Source organism: Oreochromis aureus, linkage group 4 (assembly GCF_013358895.1).
Source record: "Oreochromis aureus strain Israel breed Guangdong linkage group 4, ZZ_aureus, whole genome shotgun sequence".
Lineage (NCBI taxonomy): Eukaryota > Metazoa > Chordata > Actinopteri > Cichliformes > Cichlidae > Oreochromis > Oreochromis aureus.
The window spans coordinates 1,833,365-1,850,000 of NC_052945.1; the positions used below are offsets into that span (position 1 = coordinate 1,833,365).

Genomic DNA, 16,636 nt, shown 5'->3' on the forward strand with positions numbered 1-16,636 from the left:
GCAGAGCTTCCTGTGTTCCCGTGCCAGTCTCTCTGAAGGCCAAGAGGAGGAAGAGGAGGAGTGAGGAAGAGGCACTGGTTGGTGTCCGTGTTTCCCTCCGAGACCAGCCGAGCTTCATCAAGCAAAACGGCTCCGAGTGGCTCTGTGAAGGACTCGTCACGCACCGAAAGCTTCTGGTAAAACGAGACAGACTTACAGGAAGTGAGGGTCAAAGTTGTCTTCCATGAAACGATTGGACGACTGGGACCCGAACACAGAGAGGTCAAAGTTCACCCTGTCTGACTTGAAGCATTACAATGCTTTACTTATTACAGTATGAGTGTCTCCAGCTGTTTCACAGTTGGCGAATCAGAGACCACGCAGAGTGAATGTGTGATGTTTGTCGATAGTTTGGAAGAAACCAAACGCCTCAGACCAGGTGGAGGGACGATGGTTCCTGGAGTCACTGAGTGGACTGTGAACTCCTCTGAGCACCAAACTGTTCTAGAGTCAGCGTGACGCCGTCTGACCCACGGCTAAAGCTTGGACCAAACTGGGTCATCAGCAGGACAACGATCTGAGTCCAGACGTCAGCCTGAGAGGCTGTGCATGAATGAGCTGAAGCAACGATGTGAAGAGGAGTTCCTCCACAGACTGACGAAGTCGCACAGATACATCTCTGACCGATAACCCGAGATTGCTCCTTAAAAAGCAGGTGGACACGCTGAAGCTGTCAGACTGCGATCAGCTGACGAGGCTGAGCGTGTACTGTTGGCCTCGCTGGCTGATATCTGCAGTCATGTGACCTGCTAAACCACATGAAGGCGCTGGTGTTTGAACTGCACGCTGTAATCTGCAGGAGTTTCACTTTGTGGCTCTGAGTCTGTTGTGGCGTGTTTGGAGGAGGGCCAGCATGGCGCTGCCGGCCTCCACGCGGCTCCACAGCGTCCCGTCTTTCATGGCTTTGTTTTAAACGCAGCTGAGAAACAAAAAGATGTGAGCCGCAGCCTGCAGACGTCTAATCATAGACACTCGCAGCGGGCGGCTAATTTTAGCTTCAATTTTTTTTCTTTTACAACGGATCTGCTTTCAGAATCCACTTCACCATCCCAAACCAGACCGCTGAAATCTGCAGAAAACCTCCTCCTCCTCCTCTCTGTGCATTCTTGTGGCGGCTGAACTGCAGGACGCCGACGTTTCAGCTGAAATTATAAAAAGCAGAAGCCTGCAGCCTTTGCTGGGACCCGGCCACGCCTTGCTCCACAAACATACAGTTAAAAATAACTCTGGAAAAATGTGCAGCAGATGATGAAGAAGCTGCCGGGGGTCGGTGTGGATGTCAAACCTGCCTTGTTAACGTCCAATCATGATGTCAGTGTTCGGAGTGTGTGTGTGTGTGTGTGTGTGTGACCGATGTTCTAACTTGTCATTAATTTTAACTTTTAATCATTCAAATAATCATTTCAGTAATAAAGACCAGTTTTTAACGGCACTCCTAATTCAAGCCCAGAGGTTAAACACACACTGCTGCCTGTCCCACCAGAGCTTCTAGTAAAACATCCTGCGTACAGATTGTTTGGAGTCCTGGACAGATGCTGGCGGGAAGCCAATCAGAGAAACACCCCAGCCACACTGTCGGACATTACTCCGACTGTGAGGGATGAACTTTCTTGATCTCTCATCACTCTCTGGAACCGGGTCTGCAGCCGCTCACCTTCAGCTGCTGTCTTTAGAGTTACATTGCAGTATCAACACGTCAGTGGAAGTCGCTCTGCTATCAGTCTGCAGTCGATTGGAGTCAAGTTGGCAACTACGTGAAGTTTGATAGATCTGAAACAGACTCCTCCTTGAATAGTGACGTAGTTGCTGCAGGATGGCAGTTTTACTGCAGAAAGACACAAACGCGTTAAACAGGAATATAACCCGAGCGCAGCATGCTCAGTCTCTGTTGGAGAGATGCCTTGCTCGCGGGCAGAGACTGACTGAGACTGATGACTGGATTACCCTTCACCCACCCGTCTGAGAGTGACTGCAGTGAGTGTCAGTCAGACCCAACTGTTTGGAGGTTGTTAGGTTGCCTCCAACCTGGCGGGGTGGGTAAAGGTTGCGAGTTGCATGCTGGTGGCCACCGCTGTTTGGTTTCCAACAACAAAAAATTCAATGCTTTCACTTTCAACCGCCTAAATTTCCTTTTTACTTTTAATCGTGTTGATCGTTGAATTGTTTCCAGTCATTTTCCTGCAGAAGGACGTTTTGGTCCCCGCCTGATCGCGGCTGCATTAGAAGCAAAGCTTTGCCGACTGTTGGTGCACACAGAGCTCGGGAGCAGCAGGCTGGTCCACATCCTTCCCTGTGCTGGTTTCCAGACCTCCAGTCCTGTGTTAGATCTGCAGCAGAGTCGTCAGGAAGATCTTCAAAAACAGGCACATATTTCACACAACTTCCGTGATCCTCACGACTCCAAGGCCTGCTGCTGTCAAACAAACCCAGAACATTTATGTAAAAATGAAGCAAACACATTATAGATGTGATTATAAAATGATGGCGTTTCGTTCCGCCTGGACGTCCAGTCTCTGTCTGAGCGTGTGGGTGAAGCAGAGCGGTCGCCGCGGCGCTGACTTCCTCCCAGCCCGTTCCTGCGTCTCGGCTCGAGCTGATTTATTCCTGTTCATTATGAAATCCAGGTCATTATCAAAGCAGCGCTGTGATCCCGGCGGGCGAGCCTGCCGTGTTTCCCCGAGATCCTCGCCACTTCAAACGCTGCTGTTGTTGTTGGTGAGGGGGTGAGGGGGGGTAGGTGGGTTTTTAAGGACGTTGGCAGCAGACTCTCCTTTGAGCCTCACAGTGGAGGTGGTGTCTGTGGGTGGATCCACTGTCTGGGTCTCTATTGTGAACTCCGTGCAGGCTGACCTTTGACCCCTGACAGTAAACACTGCAGCTCCTTTGATCGCTGTGTTTACAGGTTTTGACATGAGAAGTCAGAAGACGTTAAACTGGTTTCCATGAGCTCTGAACCTGCGCAGAGCTCTGACTGCTGATGGCTCAGGAGGAGAGAGGCGCTCTGACTTCCCCTCGCTGACCGTGGCGTTACGATCACGCGCTGATTAGACGCCACCATACCAAACAGAGCCTGGACCGTCTGGGAACCCACTCGCTTCAAGAAGGACGGCATTCCTGCGGGCATCAGTGAAAACGAGGCTGCGAGACGAGGACGGGAGCGAGTCTGTGATGTCGCCCCCGGCGGCGAGGAGACTTTTCTGGCAGCAGATCAAAGAGGCGCCGAGCTTCATCTCTCAGTCTCTGAGCAGCAAACCTGCTGAGGAGGTCAGGGCCGGGCCAGAGGCTAATGAAGCGTCCTCGGGAGGACGATTTACGATCGGGTGTCCCCGTCTGCTGCAGGAAGCTTCTCCCATTGGCTCTGATTGGATTTCCTCCGGTGGAAGAGAGTCTCTGACGTCCCGTCATCCCGCAGCATTCAGACATGGACGTTATCACCGACTAATGAGCTTCCACGTGTGGTCCAGACGCCTCTGACCACCACTGAAAAGAAAGGTTTTACCAATGAATCACGTGCAGGACGGCACTGCGGCCAGTTTGGACCCTGCACGCTGTCAGCAGGACAGCAGTAAGACACAAACAGGAAGGTCAAAGTTCAAATTAACCTATCAGACAGCCACAAACACATCAATATTACCCATAATGCATCTGCCATTATACTGCGTTCAAAGCTGTAAAGACAGCGGTGGAGGAGTTTGTGAGGAAGTGAGGCAGTCGTTTGGTTCATGAATGTGAAAAACGTCTCGTTTTCAGATGTGTAGCATCACAGACAGAAGCTCCGCCCATCTGCTGTTTAAACCTTCTGTTTGCAAATGGCAGCCAATCAGAACAAGGTTAGCTTGAAGCAGTGGTTCTTCTTCTTTTTGAGTTTGTCAGAAACTTCAGAAAAAACTCATTTTTATTCATGTTCTTCATGTTTTCACCTGTCGGCCTGCAGCTGGTTTATAACAGCTGGTCTGTCTGTCAGAAACAGACACGCTGTTGCTGTCGGTTTAAATGCTACATTACCCATCATCCTTTAGCTCAGCGTTATTCTCGGTTTCAGTCTTTAAGTCAAAGAGCTTCGTGTACATTTGATTTTTTAACCTCATGTGTTCCAGCTGTTCTCCCGTCCAGCTTCACCTGAACCAATCCGCTCGCTCCGTGGACGATCACATGACCACGATCAGGCGCTCATGTTCTGTGTGTTTTTGTGTTTCAGAGCTGCTGGGCTCCACTAAGAGGCTGAATGTGAACTACCAGGACTCAGATGGGTGAGTGATGAAGTCAACACTATAAAAAGACGTTTTCTGGGCCCGCTCCTCCCAGCGAGGGAGCTTTTTTTACTCTCTGCTCCCCGAGCTCCTATAAAAAGTTTCCACTCTGTGCTCCGTCCACTCAGCAGATTCAAAACTTCGTTTAAAGCTTCTTTATTTTTGTTTTTTAGCGTGTTGGTTTGAGACGTTTATCGGCTGCTTAAAGGCAGCCTGGAAGGAGACGAGGAGACTTTATTCTGTCCTCGTCCTCCTCCCTCCTCAATCTGACGGGCGTGTCTTTATATCCTCTCTGTGCACCCTGGAGGTCAAATAATAATAATAGAGCAGGATAAACAAATAAAACATTCATTTATGCTGTTTGACAAATTTATTGTAGAAATAAATTGAATTAATTAGACTGTGATGTCCAGGTCAAATATCCCATCAACACCAGGTTTCTCTGTGGTGTATCAGGTGTGACGTCTGCCTGTTTCTGGAACAATAAATCAGGAAGTGTCAGCTGAGCGTCGAGCTTCATAAAACACACGTTTGACTCTTTTCAGCTTTAAGTCGACACAAAGGCTCACAGACCGTCTGGAGACCACCGCGCCAGTCCTGAGACACCTTCAAGTGTCCGGCTCCTTTTGCAGGCTCCACTGAGGGCCGGAGGAGGAGGGATGATGGCAGCGGGGTCAAAGGTCAGGGGGGAGAGCGTTGACCATTAAGATAGGAGTGTTTACAAAGAGCCTGGATGACTTAATACAGCGCTGACAGCAGAGGTCAGGAAAGGTTAAAGAGAGAGGAGACAAGTGAGCTCCTTAAGGACGGACCCTGGGAAACACACTGTGTGTGTGTGTGTGTTGGATGTAATGGCCTCTGTGTGGAGGTGTATCTCGGGCAAGAAGAGGGGTGTTTTGGTGGCTCGCCGGGCAGTGAAGCTCCTCCTCCTCCTCGCTCTGTTATCACACGGCTGCATCTAAACACAACACACAGATTCCCACAGTCCTCGGGTGTTCGCCCGGCACGCTGGCAGCTCATTGCTGATGCTGACCCTCTGACGTTCTCACGCCTCAGCCCGTCTGAAGCCTCCGTCACAAACAGACGGGCATTAGCATCCAGACGCACTGACAGTTTGTAACTACGAATGATTTGTGGTTACGTACGATGTCACTGGATCACTGATAACCGCCACCGCGTGGCATGAGCAGTGGGTCAGAGTTCATTGTCAGTTTTCCTCCATCTTTGATTCTTGGTCACACGATGGTTCATTTGATCAATCGAAGAAATGAAAGCAGGCAAGAGGCTTGGAGGAGAGGAGTGTTGAATGAAACCGAACGGCCCTCGCTGCCCTCGCCAGAACGCTGCCTGAACAGAAGCTGGCGGTTTCCTCCTCTGAGCTCTGATTGGCTTTCAGCACCAAGCACCCGCCTTCTCCAGGTGAGGAGAGAAACTGCCCTGTGGAGGACTTTGGTCAGGTCGGCCATTCATCACTCACATCGTTTGTCTTTGTTGGTGTGTGAGTGTGAGAAACACACACACACACAGGGTATAATAGGAGGCCTCTCTGTGTCCCTGTGAGACAAATTAGTGTTTGAGTCTGCTCTGAGGTCTCCGGCGGCCCGTTGGCTCCATGCTTGGATGTGTTTCCATGGAGAGCGGTGCTGGAATGGCTCCCTGGATGACGGCGGATCAGGCCTTTTGTTCGGGAGGCGGCCCGAGCTGCCAGCGGCTGTCACAGCGCCGACCACTGCCTTACGCTGTAGTTTCTGTGCCGTGGACGTGTGTTAGAGACGATGAAGCCTTCACAGTTTCACTTCCCGATGGGCCAAGTGTTGAAGCTCTGTGTCAGTTTGGTCGGTGACGATTGGAAGATGATCTCTTTGATTCCTCAGACTCAGGCCTGCGTCCGCACGCTGCCGTCTGAGCGCGCTCCCGTTTGAGCGCGCTCCCGTTTTTTTCAGCAGATCTCAATGTGCAGCTCGATCTGCGTGGTTGTCGCCGTCAGGTGTTTGCGTGTGTCGGTGAGCTGAGGCAGGCCAGCGCAGCTTGATTTCAGACCCTTTAGTTTCACCTTTTTGTCCCTGTGAATGATTCCTATGACTTTCTTTGTCGCTCTTCAGTTTAAAATTTGAGGGAAAGATGAAAAAGAGGGAAACCAGAGGACACGCTGTTGCTCGAGGTCATGAACACAGATCTACAGAGTTCAGTAACGCCACAGATGGTAGTCGTCCCGCCCCCGACACCAAGCAGCCAACCACCAACCAAAACTGAGCAAGCATGGGGCAACTTATTCCTGTTTTATGGTGCACGAGATGTCCGAAGGAAATCAGGTATTTGCTGCTGGTCGTCTCCTGCAGACAGACGGCAGTCGGAGGAAGATTTAGAGCTCTGTGATTGGTCAGGCCTCTGCAGGAATGTGACACTATCAACAGAAATGTCAGCTGTAACTTTCCCTCTCTGTCCAAGAGTGTGTGTGTGTGTGTGTGTGTGTGTGTTGTATTTAATACCACTGCAGTGCATTCCAGTCTGTAGGATGACACCAGCAGAGAGGGAGGAGGAGGAGGTCAGGGTCTCTCTGTTTCTGTGGCCCTCCTGCTCGGTGAGAGGAGGTGATGAGAGGGGAGGTCAGGGAGGCCCTCGCTGTGCCACAGGGAACGGAGGGGGAGGGGCTGTCAGGTGAGGGTTAGTCTGTGAGTCCTGGCGGCTTCGGTCTGAAGGTCCCGCCCTCGCTGTCAGCTGCAGAGTAAAGACACCAAAGAACTTTGTTGACTTTGTTTAGATTTGTATGGGAAAAATAGAAAAAAGCTTCAAATCTGCTTCATAAAATGATGAAAACAACAAAGGTTGGTGGTACTGAAACATCTCAGGGTTATCTATTTATTTATCATATATCTGTATTTATTTATTAAAATGTTGTTTTGATGAGATCCAGAGAAAGGCCTCAGTTTAAGCCTCACACAGATGTGATTGTGGAGTCTGACGTCATGTTAGTTTGTTAGTTTGGAGTCTCTATAAAAGGTGACTTTGTAAGAAAATGTTTTTCATGATTTAATAAAGATTTCGTTAGAATCTAATTAAAAGTCTGGACTTCAGGCGCGTCTGGATACGTGAAGCCCACGGAGGCGGCGTCCCAGATGTTTGTGGACGTGACTGTAAAGTGAGGAGGAGCCGTTTCAGCGTGTGAAACATTCATTTCCCAAAACGTGGCGCACAGCTGCATGTTCACTGATAAGAAAGGAGTGACCACCTCCTCCTGCTCCTCCTGCTCACCCTTTAATCCTCTGCTAATAACAAAGTGTCTGCAGCCTCGTTAGCAGCCTTCAGCCCGTTCAGACGAACGATCTCCACGGCACACCGACACGCTGGACCCGAGCACTCGCTCCTGACTCCTCAGAAGGATTTCTCCTCCTCCTCCTCCTGCTGCTCTCTGTTGCCTCTCTCAGCGATCCATCCATTACTGTTGGAGTTGCCCTCGGCGCTGTCTCCTACGCACATGAATGCCATCGCTCGCATTACGCAACAGATAGAAAGGAGAGCAGCGCTGCACTCAAAGCAGCCTCTCTTCTTCGGGTCTTTCTTGGCTCGCTGCAGAGCGCCTGTAATGTTTCTGCTGCTTTCTTTACACGGGACGCGTGGCCCCGAGCGTCGGCCCCTCTGCTGAGCGCCTCACATGTGGGGGAGGATGCTTCGACGTGAGCCGTTCGTGACTTCATCACAAAGTCAGAAAGCAGTCGCAGAGTTTCCTCGTGTTCACATCCTCACCTGTCAAACATCCATCCTGTGCTTTTTAAAGGTGTTTGTTGTAAAGTTCTGTAGATTTGAACAAAGCGAGTTACTCTGTTCTCACAAAGAGATCTTTGATCTTTAAAGTTAAAACACCAGTAAGACCAGAACCTCGTGGATGTGAGCAGAATGATGCATGAGTCCCCGACCACAGACGAGCAGCTCTGATCAGCATTGTCTGTCTGCAATGGTCGGGGGACTGGCCGGGTCCCATCGGGTCACTGCTGCAGACGCCTGCAGGTCGAGGGTGTTGTGTGTGTTCGTTTGGTCGCAGTTTATTTTTTTATTTTTATTTTTTTTTTTAGAAAGAGGGGCAATACATATTAATGAACATTTTAATAAATGTAAATATGCCAGATTATAGCCTTGGGCTAATTTCCATCTGCAGACCCTCTGGCAGGTTGGTGTTAAACACAAGTTAGTAAAAACATACAGAGACACTATTTACAGGTCATGTAACAGAGACAAAAACAGTCATCACATTATACTAGAACAAACAAATGACAAGAAGAGTGGACACAGAGGACAGCATAGATAACAATAACGGAAACACATCAATTATATTGCACAAACCCCAGTATTGCACATGCCCTGACTATCGTGATATTGCGTTCACCCATTGCACTAACAGTTGTTTCCCTTTTAGTAATACACTAACTCTTTTTCCCGTCCAATATAAAGCATGATTATTAAACATGATCACATGTTTGTGTGTCCCTCAGCCGCCCTTTTAAGTGACTCTTAAAGATGGGTAGACTTGTACTTTCCTCACTGACAGTGGAAGACTATTCCAGAAGCTCACTCCCTGGTATGACAGAGCATTCTGTGAAAAGGTGGTCCGCCTGAATGTCAATTCACAATCACCTCTAACAGTGGCTCGAGTCAGTCGAGACCCGGCAACACTGCTAGATTTTTGTTTAATAAAATCACTCATTGGTGGAGGCGCCAGACCATGTATAACTTTGTATATTAGACAGGCAGATTTAAATAATTTGAAATTAGTAAAATTTAAAACTTGTATTTATCTAAAATTTGACAATGGTGATATGAAAAGGTTTTTATCTAATATTTTCAATGCTCTTTTGTAGCATACTTCAATTGGCCCAATAGCAGCAGAGCTCGTATAGGACCAACTTGTAATACAATATTCAATATGAGCCAGTATCATAGAATGCAGGAATGTAATCGCTGCTGTGTCTGTTAATGATGTGCGGATATGTCTAAAGTTCTGTATATTAACATTTACAGTTTTCACTACTTTTCTAATGTGTTTTTTAAAGGATAATTTAGAGTCTAGTAGCACTCCCAAATACTTAAATTCCTCAACATTAATTAATTCTTGTGCACCCAAGCAAACTTTTACTGCAGCCACGGTTGTTTTAGGTTTACTAAAAAACATTGATACGGTCTTTTTAAAATTAAGGCACAGGCATGAGTCATTCAGCCATTTTTGTAAATCATGTAATGCCAGTGAAAGCTGATGGGCTGCATCATCAGCAGTTGGAATGTGAAAGAAGTCGATCGGAGCCACGACGTTCCAGAAGGGTGGAGCTCCGTTTATTCTAGGTGTTTGTGTCTGCAACAGATTTCATTCATAAAGCAAACATGGAGCAGTTTTCTGTATGAACGATAACATACTGACACGCCCACCTCGGTGACACGCCCACCTCTGTGACACGCCCAGCTCGTTCAAGCTGGTTCATGTGCGTGAGCGGAGAGCCCGGCACATCTGGACGTGCCGACGTGCTGCCAGGTGTTGACGTTACCTGCACCCACAGGTCTGTATGACTCACACAATAGTCGGCCTCCGCCCTTCTCTCCATGCGTGCGGCGGCGAGTCCAGGCACCGCGGAGCGTTTATTCAGCCTTTTGTTTGGCTCTCAGACACGCCCCATCACAGAGCGGAATCTGGATGCACGATTTCAAATCACCACAGAATCTCGTTGTTGTGAGGAAGAAGAGCAGCGCTGTTATCTCTTATTAAAGAGCAGAGCTGCTTTCAAAGGGCGCTTTGATTCTGTGTGAATGAAGCCGGCGGCAGACACACTGATGTGTGTGTGTGTGTGTGTGTGTGTGTGTGTGTGCGGCGGCTGGGATCCAGCTGAGCTGCACGCTGCAAACAGCTGGATCTGAAGCTGCTTTCAGTCTGAAACATACGCCGCTCTGTCGAGCTGTGAAAGTGACGCCTTTGTGTCACACACACACACACACACACACACGACACACACACGACACAGCACAGGAAGTTCATGAATAAAGTAAGTGTGTGTGTGTGTGTGTGTGTGTGCAGTTACCCCAAAGGGCGAGACACTGGGAGTGTCACTGGTTCGACTTCCTTTGCTCGGTGAGGAAGGAATATTTTCCATCATAGTTAATGTTGGAAAAATCAAACGAGTCAAAACTAGACGGCGAGGGTTGTTTGACTTTGTCTCTCTGTGTGACCTTTGACCCCTGCCAGGTTCTCAGCGCTGCACCACGCCGCTCTCACAGGGACGAGCGAGCTGCTGGCGGCGCTGCTCGAGGCTCAGGCCACTGTGGACATCAAGGACAGTAACGGTGAGACGCTCGGTTACACCGCCTCGTGATCGGCTCCGCCCCCACCTGTTTGAAATCTGCTCACACCGACGGTCTTTGTGTTGTTTGTGTCGTGCAGGAATGCGCCCGCTGCATTACGCAGCCTGGCAGGGAAAAGCCGAATCGGTCCTGATGCTGCTGCGCTCCGGAGCCTCGGTCAACGGCGCCTCGCTTGACGGCCACATCCCGCTGCACCTGGCTGCTCAGTACGGACACTACGAAGTGGTGAGTGCGAGCGCGCAGTCCTCAGTCTGAAGGTGACACGTGTCACCGCTAGTCACATGACCTGCGATCAAATAACTATGAAATATGCGTTTATATGATGGCAAAAATGAACACAGACACACACACACACACAGACACACACACACACACACACACACACAGACAGACACACACACAGACACACACACACACACACAGACAGACACACACTCAGCTGTTTCTTCCTCAGGTGTGTGTTTATTCACAGTGACAGCAGCGTGAGGTCACTCTGTTAAACACCCCAAACTCTGGGTAATAAATGTGATGTGGAGTCAGATTCACATCGGATCCTCTAGCGATGCTGAATTATTCATCCATGACTTCCTGTCCTCCAGCTTTACTTCCTGTTGGACAATGAGCGCCTCGTGTTGTAGGTTAGCGGCAGCTGTAGTGACGGCGACGGCTCACGCAGAGGTCTCAGCTTCGCTGCCTGATATGGCAGAGGAGTGGAGCGTTGCTCAGTCACGATTGATGCCGCAGCGCCTCTGTGTCGGCGTCTGTGTCGGCGTTTACAGAAGCTTAGCCTCTTCACAGCACCACACAGGATTTTACACCAAACAGTCAAGTGCACACTCTCAGCTTTAAGTCAACAGGCTGAACAAAAGTACAGCATCAGCCATTTTCATACACAGTGCCTGATTGTCAGAGGCTCAGAGTGAGCAAACACAGACAAATGTAAATGTAAGGTTTGTGTTTAACGCCGGCGTTCCCTCCTCTGACGCTCTGCGTGTTCGTGGGTGGAGATCATGTGACTGATAATTGCAGGAGCGGCTCCGAACGAGGACCAGATAAAGAAGGATTATTTTCAACTGTGAATCATGCAAAGCTGAAAAAGACTGTAACTGTGTGTGTGTGTGTGCGTGTGTGTGTGTGTGTGTGTGTGTTGCAGTCTGAGATGTTGCTGCAGCATCAGTCTAACCCGTGTCTGGTGAACAAAGCCAAGAAGACTCCTCTGGATCTGGCCTGTGAGTTCGGACGAGTTAAGGTGAGCGTGTGTTTGCTGATCATATAAATGACTCGTGCACTTTACACAGATACTGTGAATGTTTTTAGTTTTAGACTAAACAGTCAACAAAAATAAATGTGATGGATTCAAATTAATCGGTAACAAAAAAGCTAAAGAATAAAAAGGACCAAAAACAAAGGGATGTTTTTTTTTTTCCACAGAAGAGGCAGAGCTCACAGATACATGGCACTGCCCTTCTGTAGGCTTCCAGAAGTGGCCCAGTAAGACAGTAGTGTGCTTTTAGGAAGGGGGTGTTAAAGAGAAGATGAACTGAAGACATACGTAGCACTTTTTTGCTTTGCCAGCCGCTCTGATCAGGTGGATCGTTCTGTTTTCAGACTGGATCTGTAGACGACCTCCTGTCAGCCATCTTTGTTCTAAGTCACGTGTTTGTGCTGTTGGAGCTTTTTTTAAAGGTTCCCGTGCTAACAGATGGTCCAACGAGGCTGAGCTCCGGGTTTGCAGAGTGACTGGATGTTACTGAGCACTCATCAGTTATGTGCTGTTATCAGCTAGCATTAGCCGATAGCGTAGCGCTCCAATTCGGCCGTTGCACAAAAGCCCAGCAGCCAAAATGCCTCAAAGCCTCCATAAACCAGTGGCCCAGTATTCCCAGTGTGCAGCAGCAGATAGCCCCGGCGATGATGCTGTGATTTGATGAACAGGAGAGTTCACAAAGAAGAGGAAACCATGCAGAGGAGCACAGATGTGGTACAGACAGCTGTGACAAGCATCGTGAAATCCTGAACACTCGACGTTTTCAGGATTTCACGACGCTTGTCTTTGGTCACGAGGATGCTGGAGGGTGGGATCTGTCCCTGTGGGCTACAGATGGCGTCCCCACAAACACGGGAGCACAGACGTGCGTCGGCGATGCCGGGACTTGTCGCCTGCAGCTGCTGTGTTTGCGTTAACCTCCGCCCGATCAGCTGGTGCTCAGCTCCCGCTCCTCAGCGATCAGCCACACGGAGCGACGCTGATCGCTGCGGGTCGGCGTCCCTCCTGATGACATTCCTCTGATGACAGGACAGATCCAAACCAGCTTCTGCTGCCACATTTTTTCTTCTTTCTTGAAGTTTTGTTTTACTCGTGTTGTCTCCTCGGTTCAGTTGAACTTCAGTTGAGCTCAGGTGTACTCACCTGGGAGTTTCAGAACTGCTCTCTGAGGTCATTTATCGGCTCCTCATCACTGATCTGTAAAAATCCTCATCTGAGAGAACAGAGGGAGAATACAGTTGGCCAGGCTGCAAATGCTCAGTAACTACCTTTAAGTACACTACAGTACTTCCATTACTACTTATTTTCACGTTCAACGCTTGGGGGCGGGGTCATCGGGTTCACATGAGTGCACTGCTGCTTAAAGCGTCCAGCTGTGTCCACCAAACATCTGGATTGTGTCACTGACGTGTTAGCTCGTGCTCACCTGCAGAGTCGAGTTTGGCCGCGCGCGTCCTTTCGTCTCCGTCCTGTTCTCTTCAGTTTCCCCACATAAAGGCCCCGCGTGGTCACAGAGTCTGCAGGCGGAGCCGCGCTGTGGGTGTAGCGAGTGAACAAAAACATGCAGAATGTGGAAGATTTCACAACTGATGGACCGACGACGGAGCTAGCACTCATTACATAACCTGTCAGCTGTCTGCATGCACAGGCTCACGATGATGATGATGATGACGGTAGCCAGTCTAGTCATTACCAAAAAGAGTAAAGAGGTACTACGTGTCTACCAGTCTCATCAAGTCTCAGCATTCTCGACTTCCTGTTTCTCAGGATGTCATTATCTCTGATGTCCGTCCAGGATCAACCTTCATAAACCTGCTTGAAGCCCAAAACTTCAGGATTTGGAATTTGGGAACTTTAAAAATGCCGTCTGGAAGAGTCCATTTTCTAGAATGGGGAGGAAGGAGTGCTGACATCAGCTGGGACCACAAACACGAGCATGTGTGGAAGATATAAACCCAAACCCTCAACATAATTATCTAAATCATGTCATCACAGGAACCATAACGCAGGTCGTGCATCACCCTGCTGTCGACACGTTTCTGGAACCAGACGAGTGGAAACGAGTAATCCACGACCTGTTAGAGCAGTAAAAGTACTGTGTAAGCTGCATGTCAGCCAGTACACGAAACAAGCGGGTCGGGGGAGGGAGCGTGATCCCTGGTAGTCTGATTCGGTCATGGTTTGACGTCACCATGTCCTGGATCATTTGTTGAATAAAAATCACTGAAACTCTGAGGAAAGAAAGTCCACGTCGCACGGAGCTGGTGATCTTATAATTATGGGATGTTTGTTTGTGATCTCTGTGTTAATGAGCTGAATCTTCCCGGGCTTTGGCTCTGCTGTGGAAACAGGAATCAAGACACACCGTGGGAGCTTCTGACTCTGGGAAACTTCTTCTCTTTGACTCCTCCCCTCCTTGTCCTCCCTCAGGTGGCCCAGCTGTTGCTGAGCAGTAACATGGTGGTGGCGCTGCTGGAGGGCGAGAGGAAGGAGCCGACGGACTCGGCCTTCACCACCCCACTGCACCTCGCCGCTCGCAATGGGCACAAGGACGTCATACGGTGAGACGAGAGCGCTTCATAACTCTGCATATATGTGTGTGTGTGTGTGTGTGTGTGTGTGTGTGTGTGAGAACACAGCTGAGTGTGAGCTGCAGAGATGCTGCAATCAGAGGGCAGAGCTCCTGTGGTCTGTGGTGTAACCGCTGAGCCGGCACACTCGCACGAGGATGGTGGAGCTGGCTCTGTGTGTGTGTGCTGTGTGTGTGTGTGTGTGCGTGTGCGCGCATGTGTGTTATTTATTATTTTTTTCTGGGAGTCTTCTTCATGCCTCACATTCCCTGCAGAGATATGAAATCCACTACAACGTCTGTGACCCACTTTCACAGCGTTTCATCCCGCTTACAACTACTCCTCTGTGTGTGTGTGTGTGTGTGTGTGTGTGTGTGTGTGTGCAGCTGAATCTAACAGGCAGTATTTTAGACGTTTACTTTCACCTGCTGAATAATAAGTGAGAGAAAATGAGGCCGAGCTGCTTCACTGAGGCTCTTATTTCCTGTGCTGTTTGTTTCAATGTGAAACTGATAATATCACTGATATCATCATCATCATCATCATCACTGATTACTGTAATACTGCAGAGTTCAAGGCAACAAGAGTGGACAGAAGTACCGTCCATCCCACCTGCTGCCAGTTATTAGGACCCAGATCAGTGCAGTGTGCAGCTACAGTAACTGTGTTAAATGTGCAGACGTGTGGAACAAGGAGGTATTCAGCCTAAACAGGGATGTAAAATTAGCCCCGGCTGTGAGTCGTTGGTCTGCTTTCAGGCTGCTGCTGAAGGCCGGCATGGACATCAACAAGACCACCAAGTCTGGAACGGCTCTGCACGAAGCGGCGCTGTACGGGAAAACTGAAGTGGTCCGACTGCTGCTGGATGTGAGTTTATTTAGAGAGCATCCTGCATCGTGTGTGTGTGTGTGTGTGTGTGTGTGAGATCTGCAGTATCTGTTTAAAACATTCGGTTGATGTCCAATGAAATGTAGATTCAGATTTGATGGATGATTAATGGATGGATGAGATGCTGTGAGTAGAAGAGCGGGCTTGGTCCTGCAGCGATATCACTGAAACAGCTTCGTGTTGTGTTGTTGTCGGTGCAGGCCGGAGTGGACGTGAACATCCGAAACACCTACAACCAGACGGCGCTGGACATCGTCAACCAGTTCACCACCTCGCACGCCAGCAGGGACATCAAGCAGCTGCTACGAGGTCCAATCAAACCCAGCTCATCTTCCTCCTCACTCCCCCCACCACGTCTGCTCTACCTCAGCTCCAAATACACTTCTTAAATACGAGACCTGTGACACAAAGTGTTGCTCTGTCGTCCTTCGCTCTGATCACCTGAGTCTATAAGCTGCGATTCAAACAGCGGCTGCGTATAAATCTGGAGTTACATAACGTTAAACTCTTATCTGTCGCTCTCACGGCTTCAAAGAGCAGATCCAGCATCAAAGTTAGCGGCGCTGTACGTGCGGCGTGTGAGCGCGCTCCGTAATCCTGCAGCGTTTGAAGCTCCTGTGGGAACAGACTGAGGGAATAATGAGCGGTTGTGTTGAAGAAGTGATTGAAACTCGGACGGAGACGTTCCCGTCTCGTTTACTGCTGCCGCGCAGAGAGATGAATAATTGGTCCGCGCTCGGCCGGCACGCGCCGCACATGAATTATTGATGTGAGCTGCGCCTGCGTCAGCAGCCGCTCGTCTGTGCTACAGAGTCGGGCTGACTGTCCGACAAATGTGTTTCAGCTTCTATAGAAAACGTTTGCTTATCTTGTGATTCGGCCCTCTACGTGCGCTGTCCTCCTCTCCGTCTTTGTGGAAGTGCTGAAAGTCACGATGTGGAAATTTCCTTCAAGACTGCTGTTATTAAACTCTTATTCCTAACGGGGACGTGTTTTTTTACACTCCGCTTATTTCACTGAACTCAAACTAAGACTGGGCAACATTTTAGCCGAAGAAGTTACGGCATCGGCTAACGTCGGTAAAAACATCACATGTGCACAAAGCTAACAACGAAAGTGAGATGTTTTGGTTCCTTCTCAGTTTACGGTGTTTGTCGCCGCGGTCGGGCTGCAGAAGCATCCGTGTTCATGTTGTGTCTCACAGGCTGACCGAACACACGTCACATAACAAAGAAAACTAAAACTAGAGCTGAGCGTTTCACACCGAAAACTAAAGACTGGAC

The 16,636-nt window shown here is 49.3% G+C and overlaps 1 protein-coding gene and 1 long non-coding RNA gene across 5 annotated transcripts in view; one reads left to right on the top strand and one right to left on the bottom strand.

Moving 5' to 3' along the window:
* Positions 1–16,636, top strand: part of LOC116318624 (caskin-2-like) — a 58,017-nt gene that overhangs the window by 23,746 nt on the left and 17,635 nt on the right. For all 4 annotated transcript variants that reach the window (XM_039610699.1, XM_039610700.1, XM_039610702.1 and 1 more), the window contains 7 exons: positions 4,238–4,289; positions 10,513–10,610; positions 10,708–10,853; positions 11,782–11,877; positions 14,326–14,456; positions 15,224–15,332; positions 15,554–15,662. In XM_039610699.1, coding sequence (XP_039466633.1) covers positions 4,238–4,289; positions 10,513–10,610; positions 10,708–10,853; positions 11,782–11,877; positions 14,326–14,456; positions 15,224–15,332; positions 15,554–15,662 — 741 coding nt within the window. The remainder of the gene's footprint in view (positions 1–4,237; positions 4,290–10,512; positions 10,611–10,707; positions 10,854–11,781; positions 11,878–14,325; positions 14,457–15,223; positions 15,333–15,553; positions 15,663–16,636) is intronic.
* The window catches only part of LOC120439739, a 5,352-nt gene continuing 615 nt past the window's right edge, over positions 11,900–16,636 (bottom strand). The window contains exons 2-3 of the long non-coding RNA XR_005612712.1: positions 13,322–13,429; positions 11,900–13,108 (exon numbers count right to left, since the gene is read on the bottom strand). This is a non-coding gene — a long non-coding RNA (uncharacterized LOC120439739). The remainder of the gene's footprint in view (positions 13,109–13,321; positions 13,430–16,636) is intronic.